Raw genomic sequence first — 23545 nt, 5'->3', positions numbered from 1 at the left:
CGACTACCAAACTGCGCATATACTTGTTTTTTTCTCGGAATAATACGAAAAATGACAAACTTCGCAGAGACGCAATTTTCTTTCTATACAGGTTGTTGGAAAAAAATTTAGAAGATTTGTTATTCTAGACATTGATACGACAACGAAAATTCATGTACACAACTGTCGTTTAAGGCTTATTCTTCAAGTTATAAATTTTTTCTATTACATCCTGTTTTTTCTTTTTACGATGTAAAAATATATTTCTCTGGAATAATTTCCTACATAACAAGAAACAAGTGAAAATAATAGATAGGAAGATGTACACTCACCGGTATCTGTTGCGTCGTTCATCTTCGTTCTCTTCAAAATTTCCTCGTTGGTGTTTGGTAGATTCATGTAATTCAATTCGCAGCCGTACGAAAAAGGACAGGCTGGGTTTCCTTTCTTCTGATCGTGACAGTGTCCTCGAGGATAAATTGCGCGTTGGTCGCGTATGGATAGACAATAGGGCCAGAGGCGTGGAACGTGTGTCGCGAGTAAAACGCCTGAAAATTGCTCCCTCAGGGTGACATTAGACTCGGGCTGCCACGAATGCGCGAGACAGGGCACGTCGTTTAACGTGTAATTTGTTTAGCCGAACGAGGACAACCAGACCTCAGAGCAACGGTTCAGGAATTACGTCGTCTGCTTATAAGAAATTTGTAATCTCAAATTTATATTTATTTACATTTACTCTATTATAAAATAATTTACGCGCTTTAAAGAAATTAACACGTAGGATAGGTGTCTTTAACTTTCCGCAAATGCCAAATTTACGTTTCCAGCTCTGAAAAGTTCTTCGCTTTATAGAGATGGAAATAATTTTCGACAAAAATGAATAAAGCTGTAAAATACCTGTAAACATTGAGATTCGTAAGAGTATCTTTTAATAGTATCGAACATCACTGTCACGATCAGAATCATCTGGTCGACCTGAAACAAGCCTCAAGTATAGTACGTTCTAAAACAAATCGCTTCTCACGAACCGTATCCTTAAAACGAAATCAGCGGGTCAATTACGCGCGAGCCATAAAAGCGTACCTTATCGAGTTCGTTTACACCGAAAAAGGAAATCGCGTTAGCAACAATACCCTGCAATCACCTGATTCCGCCCGTGAGATTGCACCGTTAAAAGATTAATTCTGAAAATTGCCACGTTCCGACCGATCTTGTACATTCCCGATCACCGTTATCAAAACGAAACTCGCGTCCATGAACCAGATAAGGGGTATGCTTTCGAACAAACACCAACTTGCTCGCGAATCATAAACGAACACGAACATAAGAATTCTGCGGTCTCGAGTGTATCCAAGAAGATCCTCAGAGTATCGAGAATATTTGGAAGCGCGGAATCGTTGCGATTGGGCCGAGATCAATGATTAAAATGAAAATCCCAAGGGGTACACGCTCGTTCAGCCCCCTTTGGTCCTTTCGAACGCGGTTTCGAACGCGAGGCCGCGGCATCTGCCGGTTCTTCAGGATAATTATTTACGGCAGATAGGATCTCGACTGGGGTTCCGCGGCGGGAAACAAAAGAATCCAACGTAGGGAAGGATAGAAGCGAAGAGAGGTTGGGGAAGGAGAGAATTCCGAGGACAGGGTACGCGTTGCGCCGCGTTTCACGTTTCCCCGTGGACGACAGCCGACCACGGACTCTTTGGATTTTGCTTCGGCCCAAGGGTTCTGGCTAAGGATCCTGAGAACCTAGTCGTTCGGCAGACGCACTTTTTTCCCTCGATACGGTTTACAGATATGAGACAATAGCCTGGAATCCTCTCTATGACGGCGCAGCTCGAACCCAACGGCGACTTTTATGGCTCGCGCCGATCGTTATTCTTCGGTCTCTGATAATACGTTATACGCGAGGATATTATAGTTGAAATATATGTACTCGGGATCAGGTTGACGCGAATATTTGCACAACGAACGCCAACAGAACGTCCGTTCGCGCAATATTACTATACCACGATCTAATGAAATATTAGCCTGGGAATTAAGCGCACCATCGTTTCAGTGGGAGGAATGCCGCGCATGCGATCGCAATTAATGAAGAATTATTCCTCGAGGAGGCACGTAGACGCGTGCTTTTATACCAGTACCGGTATAAAAGCCGGTCCACGCACTGGGCATGGGTTGTAAAACCGTCCGAGCGTCCAGGGTATAAGCTCGCGGATAAATACTCCGTAGCAGCCAGACGCTGTAAACAATGTTGCTACAAACGAGCTTGATAATTGAGGCGGCTCTTCCTTGCATACCCAGTCTACACGTGTACCGTTCAACCGCATCGTAATTCCTCGACTAACCTATGAGGCGTTTCCAACGCTCTCGGTGCCCTCGAATATTAGCCAGCCTCTTCGTAAAACGCATTTACGCGAATCATGCCAGTCACCGGTGATTTAGGCATGTCGTCAAACAGTACATGATATATTTGCCGTTTCGAATTCCTCTTGTGAAATTTAGACATTCGTCGTTGTTGAAAGGCTAGTTCCATATGAACATACACGTCTCATGTATGACGGGTATTTTTATATATTGGATTACAAACAGGTCGCTTATAATCTACGACTTTCATTAACTTATCCCTGTCCAGTACTATTATTACCTAATAAATTACTATGCAAGAGAGACCTAGTCACGTACATCTCTGTACAGAACAAGCCTAAGCTTCGTTTTGTCATTGTGTCGTTGCGGTTATACGGTTTCGTCGATTCTCAGACCTTGTAACGTTGTATTTTTTATTTTAAGCAGATGAACGTTGTCACTTATCTTCTGAATATCTTCGTAGCTGCAAAATAGGCTTGTTTACAGGATATAAGAGAAAGAGATAGAAAGAAGCGAAAAACAGAGAGAAGCTTAAAAACTAAAAAAGCTGTCTATATCTTACGACAATTACCTCAAGGTAGAACGACGTATAAAGCTATCGGTAACAAGATCGGGTTCGTTTCTTGAAATCGAGTTGGTCGAACCATCGCGACGCCTCTAGGCGTGATAAGCGATGCACTTTTATCGGCGAAGGAACGCTAGCCTATCGCGGAAAGAGTGTCGACATGCAAAGTGAGAGTGCTCTTATTCCGGAATATCCAGTATTTCCAGTATAGCGGTTGGCGCCGCTCCATCGATTATAAATTCCAAACGTGGCGGTGCGATTATATAAACCCCTCGATCGCTTAATTACCCTAATGTCCTGCAGCTTAACGGGTAACGAAAGGTTTCCAGTTGCGACAACGCAAAGCAAAAAGTTGTACCGTTTCGACGCGATACGGCCACTACCAATTGTGCTTTGGAAATCGTGCGTAGATTCTCGATAAAAATCTTTTAATGAGATTCGAGGAATAATTTATCGACGAGAAGTAAATCAACGTTATTTGCAATAGGATAGACAGTAATTAGGATTTTAATGATCCAAATGCTACGAGCGGTTTTTGTTTTAAAGTCGTCAACTCTTTACGACACACGCAGCTACTGCTACTTAGTGTTAGTAACGAGTTGGTATAATAGTTACGATAAAGACGCGTAATGAATACCTAATATAGTAATTGTAATGCAGTAATAACATGGTATAGGGAAATGTATTAGATAAGACTGAGGAAGAATCTTATAATATGCTTGTCTTGTTTCGATTTCATTTGAAATTTATATGTATTAGTAGGAAATCTGCCTAACCAATATTCGTTGAATCAAACTGTGTGTTTATTTTTATAAATGCAAGCGATCAATATCGATTCTATTATAGATCTTTTTTATCGTAGAAAATGATCGAGAAAACAAATTGCTAAGCATCTACAGAATTAAAAGAATGTTGTTAATCGCTTACGAAATTTTCTGAGGATTAACTCATTCTCTTCCTGAATATTTAAAAACACCTCCACTTCTGCTCTATACAAAATTTCTTAATTAACATTCCTAAGAAGATTCATGGCAACGTAACTGATCGATCGACAAAAGTTCATCGAGAAATCTGACAATTTAAAAAATTTTTAAAGACTTCTCTTGAAAGTGACACAAGTATATACAAGCGGAAATCGGTTTGATCACGTAAAACTGTCCACCAGGCGCGAGTTACGTCGTAGAATCGCGGAGGCGTCGACAGCAGAACGTTTGAAAGCCGGGAGCACGGTCGAAAAGTCGAATCCGTGTCCAGGACAAAGGAGTGCGGCGGCTAACGCGCGGAGAGGGGGAGGTCCTGGGGCTCTCAGCGTGTGGCGTTGTATCCTTTGGTTGTAAAACAACTTGTAAAACGTGCGGCCGAGATGCGTTCTGTCAGCTCCGGTTCCGAGGCGAGGCTATCTACGTGCCGAATCTATAGAGGACCCGATGAAAACAAAACAAATCTCGCTACTAATCCCAATTATGACGTAATACTTTGCGCAAATTGCGTGACAACGGGAATCTGCATGAATTATGGCCGAAAGAGCGTCGAACAAAGATTTTATGTTATTCCAAAACAGAGTGTACGTAATTTAAAAAAAATCTTCAAAAGATTACTGACGATACTTTACATTAGCCTCGTCGAATTTTTTAAAAGCTTAAGAAGATAGCGAATGTTTGAAAGTCTTGTAAATTATAACGCTAAACACGTGGAACAATTTTCTACGATTAAGAGTAGACGAGAAGAAGAAGAGGAAGGATCATCTGCTCGGATGAACTTCCTATGGTATTAGCAATCATCCTCGAACGTATCGATCAATCTTCGCACTTGTAGATAACCATCCTTCGAGCAAAATCACGAACGTGCTGTTAAAATTATACAAACTCATTTTTCAAGCAATCCTTCCGTTGCCAGAGGCGATCTTTCGCTTTGAGCGGTGTTCGGTTAAATGTGAACGGTTTTTGCAACGCGCTACAAAATTGCCAGGAGAAAAATAAATTAAGTGCAGACGCATGTCGCGCCTGACGGTGGACAGTTTTCCATTTACATAAATGCTGGCCGCGGCTTATTTTAACGCGAACGCGCTTTATAACCGACCATGCAAATTGATTTACAGAGTCGTGGTTTCGAGGAAACGTTGATTTTAACCGGAGTTAACCGTGCAACTGTCGACTGGCCGCGCTTGTAGAATCAGTCGTTACGTTGATTTAGATAGCATTGTACGGTTCACCTTTAAAGTCTACCGATCGTGAATTCTACTTGTCCGCGGTAAGTGCAACTTGGAACGATCAGGCAGTTTGCAAAGGAGATTGAAAAATTCGATTGAATAAACGATAGAATTTGGGTGCGTATTTTATCCTTGTTTGTAAAAATTCTGTATTTCGTTTACTCGTCCGAAGAGACACAATTTTGATTACTTTTTTAATAAATAGAGAATCGTAATTAGCGGTACAACGAGGAAAAGTATGATTCTATAGGATAAAACAGGATATAAAAGAAGGATCGTACTTAATATTTTCAACTTATTTTATCCTACGGAATTATTCCTCTTTACGGTCGTAATAATAAGTTACAAGATACTCTCTGATAAAAATAAAAATAAAAAGGGACCAAAAATACAGAAGCCTCGTTCCCCGAAACAAAACGCTCGACAAATTATCATCACTCCGGATCTTCAGCCACTTCTCTAGAAATCCGGAATACCTGCGCAAGAAAAGAAGAAACGCCATCATCTATAACTCCACGAAAGAGAAGAAAAACGACACCCCTTCCGCTTCTCTGCTATTCCTGGCCGATAGGGTCAAGATAATTCGTTAAAATGAAATCGCGTCAATCTGAGCCTGACACGTGTATCCCTCTGTTAATCTACCCTCCCGATCTAAGCCCCTATTGCACAGGCAAACGAACTACTCCGTTGCCTCGTGGACTCGTTCTGGGCATTATACACGCAGCGAGGTACGTTCGAACGAACCGTTCCACGAAACGCGCGACGACCACCGGGCCGTTTTGTTTTTAAGCGCTGAGGTTTTCGGGCCCACTAACGAACAACCGATGCTTATCTGCCTGAGGCTTGGTGCATTACCGTCCTTCCTTGAGGTCAGTCCCTGGGTTCGGTCAAACTGGACGCGTGAACTTACCTGAAACAAAAAGAAACGGGCGAATTTAGTCGACGAATGATCGCGAATACCTGTGGCCTAATTTAATTGCTTGTTAGCAAGCTCGTTTCGACCAGCTCGCCCTCTCGAATACGAGAGATAATCCAACGGGGCTGCTATTGCGTATTTCAGGGTGAAGAAGAGGTTTTACTGACGCGTGAAATGCCGATCGAACGAGGTGCTGGCAAGGGATGAAAATGGAATGCACTCGGATTATACGAATTGTTTTACTCGATGAGGTTCTTTGAAATTTTCTTTCGTTTCTGATATTGGAAATTATCGACGTTAATAATGATGGGGTTAATACGAAAAATATTGTTCGAATATAATTTGTGAAATAATTTGGGCAATAATTTATTTCTTTACTGTTGGAACTATCTTCGTTTCTAGCCTTACATACCAAATATACATATTTTCAATATTGATAGGAAATAAACATCTACAACTGTATTACAACTGTATATCTACAACTGTAAAATGGTTAATTTTTAAATAATAACGTTACACGAGACTCTATACAATAATTTAACTTTGTAAAAAAACACAAAGACAAATTAATTAGAGACGCTTGAACAGGATTCAAAGAGTCGTAATAGTACAATAGGTCTGGTACATGACTCGGAGAAACGTGAGTACACTGAACACATCTTTAGCAGGTTACGGACGACATAAAGTTCAAAGATGTTGTTCTATCTGCAGAATCTCCTGGCATCAAGGTTTCTATTCTTAGGTTTTCTAGATACCACAGGTGTTAGCATTTAATATCTGTTCGATCGCATGTCATTGAAAGCTATATATACATAGCATCTACGTTAAAATTCTACCTCGTTAGAAGCACGTCAGAATGTATTAAGAGTACGATTGACCTCAGATTGTTCTCTATCGATCAATGGCCCATTCTCTCAGGTGTCTACAGATATTAACATATATATTAACCATTCATTTATCTGCCCACAAACTTTGGTTACATTAAATTTCGTCCCACCCATCGAGACGAACGTAATCATCCCCTCGGATTAGCGAAATAATTTATTGCACTTTCTCTGTACCCTGCCACCTACACTGTTTCTCTCTCGATCGAGGAAATCGTAGAACCGTGTACGTACGCAAATCGCATTCCTTCCGGTACTTGCCGTGTACAATGGTGAAAATATTTGAAGAATACAGAAAAAAGACACGACTTTTTAATTGTCATACGAAAGCTAGATGAGAAAAACAAGTTAAAGAAGGATATCGCCTAGAAAAAATTCAAAGAAATAAGCTTCTGCTGAAAAATATTCATTTCATTTGCTTTAAAAAATATTCTATATTATTGTATATACAAGTATTATATATCAGATGTGCTATTAGCTTTTCCATAGTACTTTATAAATTTATCATCCACTTGACAAAAGTTCTCTACTTTTGGAATAAATAAATTTTTTTTTTTATTTTTATTTTGGTTTTTTTACAATTTGTCCCGAAGGACATTTGGTAAAGTGTTATATCTTATTGGTGAGAAAAAAAATAAAATAAAAATAAATATAGCATGTGGGTGGCTACCCCCAGCGGGGTGCCAGCTTCGTTTTTTTCTAAGTTATATCTTTTATGAGAATAAATAAATTGTTTCTCTTTTTAACAGTGTTATATGAAACCACATTTTCCGCTGCTAAATAAAATCAAAATCAAAAAATGAACAAGATCGTACTTAACATATTTTCCACGTGAATGCGTGTACATTACGAATGAGAAAATTGACGAAAACTCGTATTCTCTTCTTCGTTTGATCCGTTTATTTCATTCGATCATACCAATGAATGACCGCTGTATAATATTCATACGCTTAATGATTTAATATTATCGACAAAAATAATATCGGGACGGGTAAATAATTGCCTTAAGGTTGATATTTCGTGTACTGGTCATAAAATTTAAGACGGCACACGGTGATAAATCTTTGCTGTTAAGTATACGGAGTACAGCCTGTCCGACAGCTTCTCTCGGTTGCAATATTTTATTCAAATTTTAAGTTATTACTCGCAAGAAAGCCATACGCGCGTTATATTTCCCGGTGCTCTCCACCGGATCATCGTCGTCTCGTTTTCGTGCTTTCGATATTGAAAAATACACCATGCTGCGTGCTGTGAACAGCGTCGACGAAATCCGGAGACAAGCATCGATATTGCAAATATCAAATTTATAAAAATAACGAAGGAAAAAATTCACGAAAACACGAACCTTTCCAACTATCTAATAAAGTTAAATCTCTCCAGAAAGCTAAGAGTCGAAAAATCTTTAATGACTGATTTACAACGTGGAACGAAAATCCTTCTTAACGTCGGAGGGATTATACGTGGTTGAAAAAAATTCAAGGATCCTCGAGTGAACGAGTTCGAGTAGAGGACAACGCTCGATTCGCAGCCAGACTCATCCTTGGGCCGAAGGATCGTATTTCTAAGAGTTTAAAGCGAGTTTAGAAGCGCTTGTAGAATGCTATAGTCTGGACGTTAACGGTAACCAGCGATCGTAAGGACCTCCCGGCATGGTAGTAGGATTTTATCGAGCGACCATGAGCAAAAGATTCCGAGCCGACTCATTTCGGTAAGTGCGTCCTTCCACGGCCTTGCAATCTACTTCTGCTAATGGAACCTGAATCTTGACTACGCACTTTGCCATACCATCCTCTTCAGAACGTTCGTAATGCTACGCGTACCGGTCTCGCCACAAAGTAGAAATCACTGGCTCAATTGCAAATCAAACTGATATCGTCTAATTGTAAGAGAGAATAAAAGATGAAATTCAATATTGAATTTTAAGAACATTTTCTTGGTCTATGCTCGTTACTATAGCGTAATATTCGCGATTTACGTTGAACTGTTTGTCCAGTCTCTTATCTCTGTGATAACTACCTTCTACAAGAATTTTTCTCCTTTGGAAAAACAGATACAAGAAAATATATAAAGAAAAATTGTATCTCTCGTGTACACGATGACATTATTGTAAACATTAACATGGTGCTTGCGTTCAGTATGCCACATTTTGCTCTCTTTGCGTCCAAATTACGTCGTTCTCTCGCGCAATAACGCGGAAGAACGTTGGCGAATTACAGCGCTGAAGGCAGTCAATGTGCCGATTAACGAACGCTCGAGGATTATTTTGGAATGGAGCTAGGATATTGCGAAGCGTCGTTGGTATAAATGAGTTTACGAGCGCATCGGTGTTCCGCTGATTCTGTGAACGGTACCGCGATAGCGAGTGAAAGGAAGTGGATATTTTCAGCATACCGGGGCCGTTGGAACATTTAGAAATTCGAGATCGGCCAAAAAAAAAAAAAAAAAATGTTTAGCAAGATATTACACTGCGAATATTACCTGGAACGTTAATACCGCGATATAAAGATATCTGCTATAATAGAGATGAGAAATTTTCAGAAAGTTTATTGCCCGTGCAGTAGAACGTTTCGTAACGCTTCCATTGCCAACGTAGCAACGTATATATATCCATATGTATTTAATTTTAAGAAAATATCCCTATATACGATGTACGACTAAACGTTCTACAATCTGGTGAATGCTTAAACTATCGAATCGACTCGACTCGACCTTCGCAATTCATTCGAACTAATTGAAAGTACGTGGTAACAGGACCGATAGCCAAATGTTATAGGAATCGAATGGAATGGAATCGAGCCGGAGGTATTTGATTTTAATTAAGAGATTATTTCAACCAGTGTACTCGGAGGTGGAAAAATTGATCGCATCATCGAACCGTAAATGTTTCTTAACGAACTGCCGAAAGGCTATCTATCCAAGACCAGCAGACCAGTAGAAATACAGCTTTTGTCGAAGCTTCGCTATCGAAAACGCGCAGAGAACAACCATTAATCGTCTGAACACTCACTACCTATCTACTGTCGTTCCCGTAAAAAACATCGCTCTTCTTTCCCTTTCTCTCTCGCTGTTCGCTCGCCCTTCTCCTTTGTCCTCCGCATCTCCTTCGTTCTCCCCAGTAAAGTGCATCGAGGCTCGAGATCGAGACGCGGAGTTATAATTGCCTACTCGGCGAGTCCAACATTCCACGTGCGTTAAAGTTATCGCGGTTGAATCGCCGCGTACGCCATAATGCTCCTTCTTCTTCTTCTTCTTCTTCTTCTCCTACCTCCCCCACCTCCTATAGATCTTCCTCTTCGTCTTCTTCCTCTTCTTCTGTTCTACCCTGCAGCCGTTTCACGATGGTCCTCTTTTTAAGACGACGTTGCCTGAATCTCTGGCACCGACGAAAAGAAGCTGGCGATATCAGGGAAGATCTGGTCGAACGATCTATCGCGCGTTATTCCCGGAGGAACTCGATATATCCGAAACACCCCGGTATTATCCCTCGCGATGCGTCCTCCACAGGTTGTGATGTAAGGCGTGTAGCATCGATAAGAAAGGCGCCTACTTAATTTCAGAATTATCGCACGGTCTCTCGGTGCATCCTTCTTCACGCTGACATAATTTGAGGCTCGAGCGTTACTTTGTAACAGCCAGATTCTTCTTAATTCGCGGGTACCGAGAGATAACGCGTTTTAATATTACCTTTTAAAACGTAATGCTTGGGAATATCGAAGGATATCTCTTAAGTTCATTATCAGCCTTTTCTTGGCTACGATTATTCAAATGAAATTGCCTTTCTTTGGTTAAATCTTGTTAGCAATGCGTTCCTACGAATTTTATTTTAAAGCATTGTCTCTCAACGATTAGAATCGAAGTTATTCTGAAAATTTTTCGCAACGTTTAAAAAATTAATACAACGAAACCGAAGAAAGAATTATGGAAAAATGAATTTTATTCGTAACACTGGTGTTCACATTTTGACGTTATTCTTTCGTGTGAACTATTGAGATAACGCTAACAGGAAAATACAATTACTGTATGTAAATTAGAACGGAAATAAAGAAGAGTGACTTATTTTAGAGAAACACCGTAATAAATAAAATTCAGGTATAAGTATGTTTGTTTCTCCGGGCAAGCGTATCGATTTGAGCACCCACGACGATGGACGAGGATCGTCGAAAGGCCAACCGGGCTCGCCTCTAATTAGAATAATTAACGAAGCTGCTGGTCGTGGATGATCGTTCCGCGTCCATTACCCTCGGTCGTAGCCCGTTCTATCGTCGGTATTTTCATAAGCGAGCACTCGACCTTGCTGGAATCCGACCATGGTCGCCGAAAAATCGCTTTAAAAGGATTCTTCGGCCGGTTCAGCTGTGGCGGATAAATAAACAGCGGAAAAAAAAGGCGAAAAGGAAGGTCGGAAAGGGAATCGGTGTCGAGCAGCGAGCAGTGCCGCATTCTGGCATCGTGTCGCATGCAAATATCCTCCGAGAACTGTTCGTTCCAGGTGGCACGCACACCGATTGCCTTTCCTTTCCGCCTTCGTTCTTCTGTCCTTCTCGATACGATGTTCCAAAAGGGTTGTAGGTTAAAATATTAACAGACGTGCTGTGTTTCCCCGACGATAGAAATTAGCGCGCGTGTCCATCGATCTTATCTTTTTAGACGAATTAATCGTTTATCGAACATTTTATGAACATTTTATCGAAATTATACGATTGACAATATCCCAGCGATGCGGTCAACCTGATGTTTCGTTCTGTGAAATTAATGTTGTAGAATAATGACTATTAATGGAATCATAATTTGCAGCATTAACGTAATGTATCATAACGTAGTGTGACTGTAATTTTAAGTGTCTCTTGGTCGGATTTTTATATATGTCGGGTCGTCTTTGGAAAACGGGGCGTGTAATGAATCTTTCTGCTATTAATAGGAATATTAATTATTCTATTAATAGAACTATTAATGGAATCATGATTTGCTGCAATAACGTAATGTGTCATAACGTAGTGTGACTGTAATTTTAAGTGTTTCTTGGTCGGATTTTTATATACGTCGGGTCGTCTTTGGAAAACAGGGCGTGTAATGAATCTTTCTGCTATTAATAGGAATATTAATTATTCTATTAATAGAATTATTACTGGAATCATAATTTGCTGCAATAACGTAATGTGTCATAACGTAGTGTGACTGTAATTTTAAGAGTCTCTTGGTCGGATTTTTATATACGTCGGGTCGTTTTTGGAACACGGGGCGTGTAATGAATCTTTCTGCTATTAATAGGAATATTAATTATTCTATTAATAGAATTATTACTGGAATCATAATTTGCTGCAATAACGTAATGTGTCATAACGTAGTGTGACTGTAATTTTAAGAGTCTCTTGGTCGGATTTTTATATACGTCGGGTCGTTTTTGGAACACGGGGCGTGTAATGAATCTTTCTGCTATTAATAGGAATATTAATTATTCTATTAATAGAACTATTAATGGAATCATGATTTGCTGCAATAACGTAATGTGTAATAACGTAGCGTGACCGTAATTTTAAGTGTCTCTTGGTCGGATTTTTATATACGTCGGGTCGTCTTTGGAAAAAGGGGCGTGTAATGAATCTTTCTGCTATTAATAGGAATATTAATTATTCTATTAATAGAACTATTAATGGAATCATAATTTACTGCAATAACGTAATGTGTAATAACGTAGCGTAACTGTAATTTTAAGTGTTTCTTGGTCGGATTTTTATATACGTCGGGTCGTCTTTGGAAAACGGGGCGTGTAATGAATCTTTCTGCGAGTTGTCCATCATTGTTGTATACCAGATGGTATTGATTGAAGCGAATGTATTGCAAAGGTTAACAAATGATATCGGTGAGTGAATAATTGAGATGTCGGCGACGATGAGTTTAGGTTCGATAACGAATACACGGTCAACGGGATGACGATTGAGATTAGGAACTCGATATACGCGTTCACTGGGCTAGTCGAACTTATCGGATGGAACCTCGGTCCAAGTGCAACTGCCCTCATATACTCCTCTTCGTATCTCTCTATATCCCTCAGGTGAATCCCTGTTTTTAAGGAGAGTTATTTAATTACTTTATACCTCTGTTTGGTACACGTTCCTCTCGTGACCGTGGCTACGTTCAGCGACCCATTATGTCACTTGGAACCCAAGCCCACTGTCATAAATCTCGGATAATCATAATTGATTTAACTCATAAACAGCTATTTTTCAGTTTTATCGTTTAAGTACGGCTATAATAAAAAGTCTGGACTAAAGTATCGGGGACTTTCGCAAACATTCCGAAAGAAAGGTTCCGGTGTCCTTTCATCTCCGACATATATAATCGATAGTATCACTAGTTGAGTGATTTTCGTTAAGTGGTATATCATAAGATTGATATGTAATTATAATAATTTTGTGCTGTCTTGTTAGAATTATATAACAAACAATTTTATTATTACGGTAATATGGTGAACCTTAATATTCACATGTATATGATTTGGATGTAAAGCTTCAGAAAAATTGATATTAACAGAATCACAATATTAATATAACGTTATTCCAGCTTTGTCAAAATAAAAGGCAAAAGCTGCAAATTCTTCTCGCAGTTACGTGCCATGCACCGAGACGTATTACTTTACGCTGCACAGCTGACACGATAAAACGAAAATTTAAATTTCGCCCGCTGTATGCATAAGCAGAGTTCAGCCAAACGATCGCCTGGATCATCGACGTAAAAATCCTCTTTATTACGCGGCCTTCCTTTTCCAACAAATATCAAATCCAAATCGATCGCGTGTAAATTATCTTACGTTGCTTTCCCATTTTCCTCGAAAACAATTCATTCCATCATTAAACTATCAACGATACTTCCACGCGTTTCCTCAAAAACGATCGATTTTGTAAAACACAATGAGAGCCATTAAACTAAACAACAGCTATAAAATTCAGTTTATAGCTCTCGCATAGATAAAAAGAAACAAGAGCGTGGTGTTTTAAAAAGTCATAAGTGCGATCGTTATAAAGAAAATATCAATCGTAAAGGTATAAATGGGCAAAATCGAAAGCGCATGTCGTTCGAACGTGTTGAAGTAACTGCTTCGACAAAAAATCTACGCCTTTTCTTTTGTATGCCCGTGACCTGGAGACCGCTGTTACGAAGAGAATAGAATTTAGTAAAAAAGTTCAAAATAAGGAGAGGTCTGTATTATTGTGTTCTTGAATATAGATGTGTTTTTACGAATATTGTTTGTTTTGGGTTACAAGGTCTAGAAACAAAAGAGCTATAAGTAGATTTCTATTGTTGTTTCTTGTAGCCTTCGGCTAGAACTACACACCAAGATTAACTTTTTGGTAATGTCCTTTTCTATAAATATTTGAACGTGTTTCCTATCATACTTCTTATTCTATTGTACAATAACACTGAGAGAGTGAGAATCTGGATCAGCATACACTATACTTGTACCTATACTTTCATATACCTATATTTATACCTATATTTCATCATACTTATTATACTTGGCACCCCGCTAGGGGTAGCCGCCCACATGCTATTTTATTTTTTTATTTATATTTTTTTTTCTTCACCAACAAGATATAACACTTTACCAAATGTCCGCTAGGACAAATTGTAAAATAACCAAAATAAAATAAAAAAAAAAAAAAACTTATTATACTTACTTATTACTTACTTGAAATATAGGTATAAATAGTAAGTATAATAAGTAAGTAAGTAAGTAATATTTCAATATATTTTTCTATTACAAATGCATCCACTCGTTGCTTTATCAGTCAACCTCAACAGAACGCATCCGTGATACCAGTTTCGATTACTATATCGAGTCTCAGGTATAACGACCACAATGTTAAGAAACATAACGCAATAACGTCGGGCGACTGAGAAATGGTTAGAAATAAAATGCTGCGTCGACGCAACACGTTGGCCCTTAATAGTGAGATAATAATTCCTCGTGGAGAGCATCAGCCAGGTACGATACCGCGTGACTCAGCTATTGTTGTTCTGAAAAGTACGGATTACGGATCGTCCTGACCTGCCATCACCGGCCACTGCTGACCTTCGAGTATCGACCGGTATCCATAGATCGCATTCCGTACGAGAGAAAAATGCATCTCTCAAAAGCAATGCGCCCCGTGATTAGCGCTTTTGTCGATATCCTTTAAACCTTGCAATCGATCCGCCAGTTAGATAATAAAGCATCGTCGGATCGATGACTCGGTCGAATTCGTTAATTAAAATTCCTGCCCAACACCATTAAAAATCCTTGCCTCGAGGTATACGGTGTAAGATAAGTATTATCCTGTTTGGTTACTCAAAGTGTTCTATCTGGCGTTATTTCGTTTTTCAAGATACGAGATGTTCAGAAGCCACTTCGATTAGTTTCGTAAATTGAAACGTCGGAAAAAGTAACGCGATATATCAAAAATATTTGTTTAAACGCGTCTTAGAACTACAAATTCCTATTTGTGTAATTTTATTGACTCGATAAATTGAATTTTATTATTTAATCGATATTTAAAATGCACGGTGTACAAAAAATATTTTCAATCTTTAACAACGTCATTTTTATATTTGTCAAACAACACTGTTCGACCTATCGATATCTCGTTGGTATCACATTGGTGCCTGGAAATAGATCGTGCACAAATTAAAGTTTCGCGGTGCAATTTTCCCGGCACAATCAGCTTAACCTTATCAAATGGTAATACGACCACGCGAAAGATTAAGCGCGCCTTTATGTATCCCCATAGGAGATCGTAGCGCGCGCAGCGGTAGTGAAGTAACAGCAGCTCGCGAGCTTCTCTTTCGACTGCAACAACAATGGTCATGGATCACCCGGTATAGCAGCTGCGGCTCGCGAACGTCTCCAACAGCCTTGGGGCCGCGGTTATGATGTTCTTGTTATTAATTTGTTTTGCGCGCTACCCGCAACACGTCGTGCGGAAACCAGTTTCTCAAGACGTATAGGATTACCAAGCGGCACGACCTGAAGAACCCACCGACAGCTTTCGGACGAATAATGCTACCACGACGAAAGCTCGTCGCTCTTAAAACTATCTCGGAAAGTTTGCGCGTTTATCCATCTTGATCTCGAAACCAGTTTCGAATTTTCGACCGCGAGATTTTCGTATATCCTTTGGGAATACTCCCCGATCCAGTCGAATAAAAATAAAAGACTGGTCGCTTATGAATTATAGAAATATTAGCATTCCTTGCGTAACGGCTAGTCGTGGAGATTGCCAGAGAAAAAAGGCGATATAGCGTGGCTAATAATTTTATAAAGTGCTTGTCAGACACGTAAAAATATTTCCAAAGCTTTTATAGCCATAGTTTTGCTCTGTGGTTTGCGCGTTAAAATGCTTGATAAAAAATCCATTATAAGATTGTGGATTTCTATGGATTTACGTGAAATTCGGAGGTGCAGAAACGCGCAGAGTGCGCGTAATGTGCGAGGTAAGTTCTTTCTTAGAATGGAACAATGAAAAAAAAAAAAAAAAAAATGAATAAGAAAGGAGAAGAAAGGTGGCGTTAATTCGACGAACGAATTTCTCATAATGACGGCGAAATCGTCGAGCGAACCTCCTTGATACGACCAGAACCAATCGTTGAATAGAAATTTCTAAGCAAAAAGAAACAGCTCGGACGAATAGCGTATTTTAACACGGACGATTTCTGAGTAAAGATTTTTTAACGACGTTTTCTACGTGGCGTGTGACGAGTACAGATGCGTCGTTTCGACGCGGTTCTTATTTAAAACGGAATATAGAGCGTGTTGAGAGAAGGACGGAGAGAGAAACGAGTCCGAAAGAAATAGCTGTCAGCTTTGTCAGTCGGCCACTACCGTTATCTCTTTGGTTTACCTGTTCGTACCTAGCTGTACACACAATGTGCCGCCATAGAAGAACAGAGAAAGGAGAGAGAGAGAGAGAAAGGAAATTATTTAGACTTAAGGTAATACGGGGGACAACGGAAGATGTTAGAAAGTCTGTCACGGATCGAGGTTGAAGTTTTGACGCGGCGAGCGTGTGCTTTGATTCCTTTCGAAAGAGGAAGAAGAAACGTTGTTGGTTGTTATGTAAAACGTAGCGTAACTGCCGTTTAATAGAATGCACGTCGAATCCGATTATATGCCATGCTTTTTGTAATGGAACACACACTATACGAGGAATGTTGCTTGAAGAAAAGATTTTGTAACGAGGAGGAACATGCCTCTGTAGGCTTCATTCAGTTTTTATCATTCTAAACAAAAACTAATTGTAAGGATCGTTTTAGTACTATTTTAAAATTTTACGGCGTACTTAAAAGCAAAAATGTTATACGACTGACACGTATGAAGATTACGAGAAAGAGATACGACAAGCTCAACTTTGTTTTCTGATTTTCCTCCTATTTACATATATCCAGAGTGTAACACCGTATAATACAAATATTTATTTCGCTTGGAACATTTTACATACGTTTGAGTGATTCGCGCTTTCTGCGTATTTCTACGTCTTTAAAACTCCCGCGAATGCATAAAACTCTGCAGTCTAGTAATTACCAAGTTCCTTAAAAACACCACGTGCCTTGACTACTTTCGCATTAACGCCAACTTCGATCGAATTTTGATCGGTGAAACAGCCGCTTTACGACTTAGTGACGCGAGAGTTGCAAAGAAACGAGTACCGAAAACGGTACCAGTACGTTTCGAGTCGTGTTAGCGGGTAAACGATGAAAGTTTCGTGGCAAGAAGCCGCTTCTGGCCGAGTGCCAGCACTTGCGTCAAGAAACGCGCTCACCTGGAGGTCACTGATCGGCCGAATCGCGTCTCGATCTTCTAGTCGGCCACGGGGGATCGGGGAGGCTAAAGGAGAGTTCTCTACGAGGCGATTATAAGGAACAGGGAGCGCCACCCTGATCGCAAAAACCCTAAATGGTTTAAAGACTACAAATTCAGGCCGTGATACACGAGGAAGGGTCGGTCTTGAGCCATTATTTATGAATTTGGTGCGCCGAAAAAGGCTGCCCGGAGCAGATCTCTGGCCCGGGAACGGCCAACACGGTCGAGATACGAGAAGCCGAGAGAGGCGCTCTACGGATTTCAAATCGATCCGCAAACCGGATAAAATATTTTATGGAGAACGTGCTTTAATGGCCCTTACGACGAAGCAGGCCCTCCGCGACCACATTGATTTGTGGTTACGGAGGACGACAGACCTTATCGATTGGCCCCGTGTCCCTCGTCAGCCGATCCGTTTCCAGAGAGATTGCGATATCGCGAGAGCCACTCTGCAACGTCGAGAAACTTGGAAATTTCGGGATTTCAGTCGCTCCGAGCGAATCGTCGTATCGGACGAGAGTATACAAAGACCTTGGTTTTACCCTGCCAGCGCTCAGATGTCCGGCGAAGCGTATTTATTACGCGATGTTCGCTTATTACGACGGAGCATGCGATGAGTCGAATAACTTTTCATTTTTTGTACCGATTTATCATCGATGTCGAAGTCGTTTGAAAATTAAAACGCAAAAGCTTCCAAGTTACATATTTATCGTTTACATTGAACAATTAGGTAATTGTTTTACTTAGATCAAGGCTACTCTCGATCCGTTTACTTCCCTGGCGAAACGCGTTAAATATTTACAGTAACAGCTTCGAAGGAAATGGAGATTTAACCGGAAGCCAGTCTCTGGTCATTTCGATATCACTTTGTCCATGACAATAATAGTTTACGAGACACTGGCGAGGCGGATGATATTACGCCACCGTAACGCCACAGGCTCTTGATTTAATTTAAGGTGCACCGTAACGTTCCTCCGCCTTTTTACGTGGGCGTTGAGCGCGTGCTGTCCGTTTACTACGATCAGCAGAGTGTTACCGACGCGTTCGGTAAACCTAGTGACGGTTTCGAGAGGCCTTCCGATTCGATCATGCTCATTATGAGCACGATATCAATTTTTCACGTTCGAAAGAGTTAGCCGACGATTTAATCTGAAATTAATCAGAAGCCAACACGCGGTGAACTCGGTTCGCGTCCAAATAGAATGACACTCAATTTCAAAGTGACGGGCCTGCGGGATGTCCGTTCTATCCTCTGTCAATTATCTCACGCGTGTTTAAACAGCAGAGAAAGCTTATGTTAATTCGGCCGATCGGTGATGCGTATTGTGGAATTAATTTATCGAATCCTTTGTGAAAGGAACTGCTGGATTTTTTGTCGATCGTTTGTGAAATGGAATGTCAGACTGTTAAGTTCTAGATATCTCGAACGTTATTAAATTTTCAGTCGACCAGTTTGTCACGTGAGTCGTACAACGTTGAGTAACTTGTATATTTTGGTTGCGACGATGTATAATTATAATTAGACGAAGAATCCTATATAATTAATCGTTTGAAATAAATTCAAGAATACGGACATTCGATCTGTATCAAGCAATAAGAAAATACTTCTGCTATTGTCGTAATAAATATAATTATATAATTAATTTACTAGATAATTCGTAGCTAAAAATTTTAGTAAATACGTACGCGCATCGATAGAACGTACAACGATGGTTAGCTCCAACTAATAAACTTTTAATCGCCTGTAATTTATTCGTTTCCAGAACATTTAAAAATCAATCTTTTTTTACCAATTCTATCTTTTGAAAAGTCTCTTTAAATTTCACCGGTCACTGTCATCCATTTAAGCAAAAATTCATTTTTTCCAGATGATCGTTTCTTATAAAAGTTTGAAAAATAACGTGTTACCTTTTGCTTCCTGCTAAAAGATTATAACAAAAAATATTCCACGGTGATTCATCTAAAAAGGTCCATGTAAATCTCCACTGCATTCATCGCGTGCTTGGTTGCAAGGAATAACGCGCAGTTTCAACCGAGGGCATTAACGCTGCAGCCCTCTTCATAAATACGCGTATGGGGGGCGTTTGCCTCTTTACGACGACGAAACGACATCGACCACGAAGAAACCATGGCTCAGAGAGTCTATCCATCGAGGGCTCGCCTCACGTATAACATACATGGATCGTCGCGTGTACCGTTTGGCGGGAAACAAGTCTCACGCCGATCTACGACGACGTACCGGTTCGCTGGAGCCTCGTGTATCGGCTACCGGTCCATATTAATTGCTTTCATAATTCAGATCAAGCATACGTAATACTACGGCCGTGTTGCCGTCGGCACTTGCCGCGTGGCCGAGCTCCGAACATCGTACAAGAGCCGATCCATAACGATCGTTCCACCCTTCGCTTCGTACGGATCGCACGCGAGCGGGTTTCAATTAATAAATAACGCTACATCGGTTATTAATTCCAACATTTCGGAAGCGAATGCCTCGGACCAACCATCTGCAATTAGCCGGGAACGCTTACCACGATAAATTAATATTTGGATAATCGAGGGAAGATTATCGACGACCGGCGAGCAGTTTTCGAAGGCAAACAGATTTAAGGGATTCGCATAACATACATATTCTCGTTCGATGGTAGACGGCGCATGTTTATGGGTTTGGTGGAAATTTAAATGCGCAAACATACACGGAATGAACGTAATATGCAAAAATATACGGAAATTCGCGAGAGAAACGTGCCAAGGCCATTTTTGCCAATCCTCTAATTTCTTAGTTAATTAACGGTTAGAAGATATGTATAATAATACGTATAAACGGTTTTAAAATATCGAAGAAGATGTTACGAAAATAAATATTTAATCTGTAAACCAAATAAGTAAAGTAATAGTATGGTATGTTAAATTTCTTTGATTTTAATGTAAATAATTTAAAATAAATTTTAATTGTAAAAATCGACACGGCAGCAAAAATATCGATATATGCCATCTTTCGGACATTTCCATCGAAGAATCATAAATAATCGGTATTTTGCCGTACCATCGAGCCACTCTGCCGATCCAGAAACGAAACCAGATGATATCTGGATCGGAATGAATTTCGCATCTAGCTCGTTAGTCCAGACGTCCGTCGAGAACGCCGGACCCAGCGAGGTCGATGGACTTTCGATGATTCTTCAGTGGTCTTTAATGGAGATTTATTATTCATCGAAGATCGAGGACGTTTCGGTAAAACGTTGACGATGTGTATTGTTCCAGACTATCAAGTTATGTGGAAGAAATTCCATCGATAGCGATTAAACGAGTTGCGATAAAATTTCCTCGCTACAGCTAAATTAAAAATCTCCTAACAGTACGAATTTAAAGAATATTTATTATAGCGTATGATTATAATTTTAGCGTAGATAAGATATCGCGAGATTTCACTGTTTGTCGAAGATTAGTTGTTTTTAATCAAAAAGATCGTATCTTCCTTTCTCATGAAATCATAGAAATCTGAATTTAAACGATTTAAATATTATACAAACAATTTATTTTCCCATAAATTTCCATCAGAAATGTTATCTCCGTATTTTTAGTAAATTTTTACTAAATATGAAAGAATTTCAACTTAAAATTACATCTCCAGATCATCGCCATCATCTTGCATCTGAATTTTCCAGAGGATAGATCTCAAGAGAGAACAGGACACGTTTCAAAATCTGCGAGGTTACCTCGCAGTTATCTTTAGGACAGGCCCGAGGTGTCTGCCAAATATTAACACAGCCGGTGCAGCTGTCCTACGTTGGATCACGTCGATATTTTCCTTTTTTTTTTTTTTTCTTGGCTGACCAATGCGGTTTTCAACGGATTGAAAGTGACCCAGTGCTCCACGAGTAGATAAATCTGATTACGATAGCGTGATCTTTACTTAGAGTTTCCCTGAGGAATGAACCCGAAAATTTGAAGAGTTGAAGGACTGATAACACGTGGTCGAACGGAGTGGGAGATTAGATAAATTTTGAAATATTTTTAACTCTCGTGAATCGATAGGTAAACATGAAATTACTGAAATTTCGGGCTCACTCGGACCTGTTATCGCTTTTTACTTGTCGCTGCTTTCGATGTGCAAATACGAGTTCTAGACGGAAATATGTTAGGCAATTTAAGAAAATATAATCTACCGGAGCCTTTGTGGCGGTGAAAAATTGATAAATGATTTCATGACCAGTACTTTCTTTTTTATTTCAACGTATTTGATATTTGTGAAATTTACATTTACGTACGTATAGTTTGTAATGTCATAAATTATAAATTACGTAAGAGGAGAAAATCCTTAATCTTTGATAGACACCGAACTTGTGTAATATCTTATCTGTCGGTATATGGACAGTTTAATCTCATTTCGCTGTTTCAGTTCTATTCGAGCTGACGTAAACGCGATCGATCGCGTACCGAGGCATAATTAATCGATGAGATGCAACGTCAATAAAAATCGTGATCAAAGGCTAAGGAGATTTCACGCGGATAATTTCGAAACGACTAGGTACCGCTAGAAGGCATTTAATTTGCCAGCAAAGTCGATTATAGTTAAGAAATCCGCATCACGCCAGCGTCAATCAAACGACCATGCTTTTATCGTCTTTCTGAACCCACGCGTGTCGCTGCTCGCTTGTCCCTTTCTGTAACAAATTAAAACGTTCCCGAGAAGTGCTCCACCGTGGTTCTTTACGGTTGAAAGCAATAACCGCGCTTATATACTCCATAATACGAACGATACCGTATCTCGTTTCTTCCATTTGGCTAATGATAATCGAATGCGCTAGATCGTAATTTGTAAATGTTTACAGCGGTAATAAGACTCTATAAGACGATATTTCTGTGAATAATGCGTCATTCTAATACGCTTTGCGATCGTCTGTTTAAAATGAATAAATCTACGAGGGAAGAATAAATAGATAAATTACGTTTTCTACCTTTTACACGGAAGCAGATTTAGAATTCAGCACGTTGTCAGTTGATAATATATTAACAAAATTGTATTTACATTTGGTTTTCAATTTAGATATGTCTCCCATTGCCTTCAAAATTTCAGAGACATTGATTGACAATTTTAAATGTATCGCGTAAAATAATTCGTTGGATTAAATTTATATCTGCTCTAGGATCGTACTCGACTCGTTACAGATAAAGATCGCAACGTAAATTAAAACAATTTTAAACGATCTATTCTCAGTTCGAACTACATGCAATCAGAGAGAGATATCTAACTACTTCATTTGAATATCAACGCGATATTAAAGTAGAATTACGATATGAGTCAGCGACTTATTTCACTGGAACTCTAACGCGAAAGAAAATTTGGTAACGGTCGTTTCGCTAGATCTAATCGACGCTGAAAGTCAGTGGTGTACGATTCTCTATTGCACAAGAATCGATTCGAATCAGACTTATTTTTTACAAGCTCCGGGTATAAAGACGCTCGATATAATAAACGCCTTCTCGATTTACATCGAGTCACTAAACACGGAGATTGTGCAAGCGCAATTTAATAGAAATGCTACCGAGTCGTGGACAGGGAAAAGTGGACGGCTATTAGTCTGCGAAACCGGACACTGGCTCGATCGGCCGAGCCAAATACACCGATCTTCGTCGAAGAAAACAGAAATCGAATCGAGTCACGTTTCGAGAGACCGATAAACAGCGCTTACGAACTGTAATGTGGTAAGAAACACGGGACAATGTAACGTACGAGACTCATAGGTGCGACTGTGACCGATAATCGAGAGAACTTCGTTGCCACCTCGGCAAA

At 39.8% G+C, this 23545-nt stretch overlaps 1 protein-coding gene across 3 annotated transcripts in view; it reads right to left on the bottom strand.

The window, feature by feature from the left end:
- LOC132910452 (epidermal growth factor receptor) overlaps positions 1-23545 on the bottom strand; it is a 179712-nt gene that overhangs the window by 104161 nt on the left and 52006 nt on the right. For 2 of the 3 annotated variants that reach the window (XM_060966173.1, XM_060966198.1), the window contains exon 2: positions 312-2806. The exons of the other annotated variant lie outside the window; for it this stretch is intronic. Coding sequence is in view for 1 of the 2 variants with exons in the window: in XM_060966198.1 (XP_060822181.1) it covers positions 312-378 (67 nt within the window). In the remaining variant the exon portion in view is untranslated. The remainder of the gene's footprint in view (positions 1-311; positions 2807-23545) is intronic. 3 annotated transcript variants of the gene reach the window in all.

The sequence above is a fragment of the Bombus pascuorum genome, chromosome 1 (genome assembly GCF_905332965.1).
Source record: "Bombus pascuorum chromosome 1, iyBomPasc1.1, whole genome shotgun sequence".
Lineage (NCBI taxonomy): Eukaryota > Metazoa > Arthropoda > Insecta > Hymenoptera > Apidae > Bombus > Bombus pascuorum.
This window is presented reverse-complemented; position numbering and strand designations above follow the sequence as displayed.